Source organism: Microtus ochrogaster, unplaced genomic scaffold (assembly GCF_000317375.1).
Source record: "Microtus ochrogaster isolate Prairie Vole_2 unplaced genomic scaffold, MicOch1.0 UNK8, whole genome shotgun sequence".
Lineage (NCBI taxonomy): Eukaryota > Metazoa > Chordata > Mammalia > Rodentia > Cricetidae > Microtus > Microtus ochrogaster.
Window position 1 is genome coordinate 10380348 of NW_004949106.1, and position 1714 is coordinate 10382061.

At 38.8% G+C, this 1714-nt stretch overlaps 1 protein-coding gene across 1 annotated transcript in view; it reads left to right on the plus strand.

Moving 5' to 3' along the window:
• Positions 1 to 1714, plus strand: part of Ccdc168 (coiled-coil domain containing 168) — a 23700-nt gene continuing 21986 nt past the window's right edge. Inside the window, exons 1-3 of the mRNA XM_005366426.2 lie at positions 1 to 219; positions 338 to 374; positions 673 to 715. Of these exons, the coding sequence (XP_005366483.1) occupies positions 1 to 219; positions 338 to 374; positions 673 to 715 (299 nt within the window). The remainder of the gene's footprint in view (positions 220 to 337; positions 375 to 672; positions 716 to 1714) is intronic.

Below are 1714 nucleotides of genomic sequence, written 5' to 3' on the forward strand. Positions count from 1 at the left end.
ATGTCAAAAATATACCATTTCTTTAAATACATATCGAAGCCTATCTTAGAAGAGAATACATTTTGCAAAATATGGCACTTTCTAAACTCCTGGATTTTAAACAATGTTTGGATAGTAATCCTGATTATAATTTTTCTGGGAGTTACTTTTGAGATAGTCCTTGAATTTTTTAAGAAGAAACTTGAGCTATGGGGAAATGGTAGTTCATGTTCTCAGAAGGTAAGAAATGATTGGCCATTCTCTCCTATTTTTCAAAAGCACACATAATAATTTATAAAAAAAATTTAACTTTGATGGTCGGACTATTTCTCTAACATTTTGATATTCTCCCTTGAAGCAGAATGAAGATATTTTCCCCAAAGGAATGACATATGGTAAGTATCACACAATTTCTTTGTGTGTGTGTGTGTGTGTGTGTCTGTCTGTCTGTCTGTGTGGTTTTTGTTTGTTTGTCTTTTTGAGACGATTTCTCTGTGTAGTCTTGGTCTTGGCTGTCCTGGAACTAGCTCTGGAGATCAGGCTGGTCCCAAACTCATAGAGATTTACCTGCTTCTGCCTATCAAGTGCTGGAATTAAAGGCATGAGCCAGGACTGGCCAGTTTACATTTTCATCTTTTGATATTAAACTTATTTAGCCAGATACTGATACTGTAACTTTTTGTTCCCATGTAGCTATGGAGAGCTGGTCGATTTCCTATACAACTTCCATGGAAAGGTGAGAAACAATATAACTTCTTTACATTCTATTCATACTTGTACTGATTTCTGAAGCCCAAAGAAGCCTCTTCCTAGAAGGAAGACACAGTAAACGACAATTTGCTCCAATGTAGTTTTTAAGTGGTTGCCTTGTTCCAAGCTGTGAGAAGGGCTTTTCAATATATTGGCAAATTATCCTTGAAAGTAGATAAAGCTTATAAAGTTTAACTCAGGTTGTTATGATAAAAATGCCCCCACTGGTCACAAAGAAATAGTAACCGCCATTTCTTATAATTTACTCAGTACAAAAAAAATACCATCTTCTGTGGATGGAGCCAACAGTGAAGTGGGTCCTGCAAATCTGAGAGGTTCTCTGAAAGTCCAAATGTAATTCAGGATCTGTCAGACACCAGCATCATCATTGCTCTTTGTTGCTATCTTAGTTATTTCAACTAGAACTCATCCACTGATGATTATCTATGCAGAGGGTGCTGTTGGATGCTAGGATACAAACGCTTGAGCTAGCGTCGGATCTCAGACAAGTAGCTAAAGGGTAGTTGCCACCCAGTTTGCAAACATTCAGGAGATGTCTAAATCCACCTAGGGCTCTGAGAATGGTTTCATGAAGGGTGCAGGGAAGCTGGAATTTCGATATTTAAAATTACATTTATGGACTGATTTGTTTGTTTACAAGGTTGATGGTGGCGTGGCAGATAGGGGACGCATGGGGAATTCAGAGGACTTCTTTCAGGAGCAAGTTTTCTGCTCTTATCGTATTGGTCTTGGGGATTTAACTTGGGTCATCAGACCTGGCAGCAAGCACTTTTTCAAGCTGAACCATTCATAGACCCTGGAGTTGGATTTTAAAGAACAGACAAAAATTACTCTGAAAATAGTTTAGAAGATAATAAAGGCACTCTAGGGCTGGAGAGATGGCTCAGTGGTTAAGAGCATTGCCTGCTCTTCCAAAGGTCCTGAGTTCAATTCCCAGCAACCACATGGTGGCTCACAACCACCT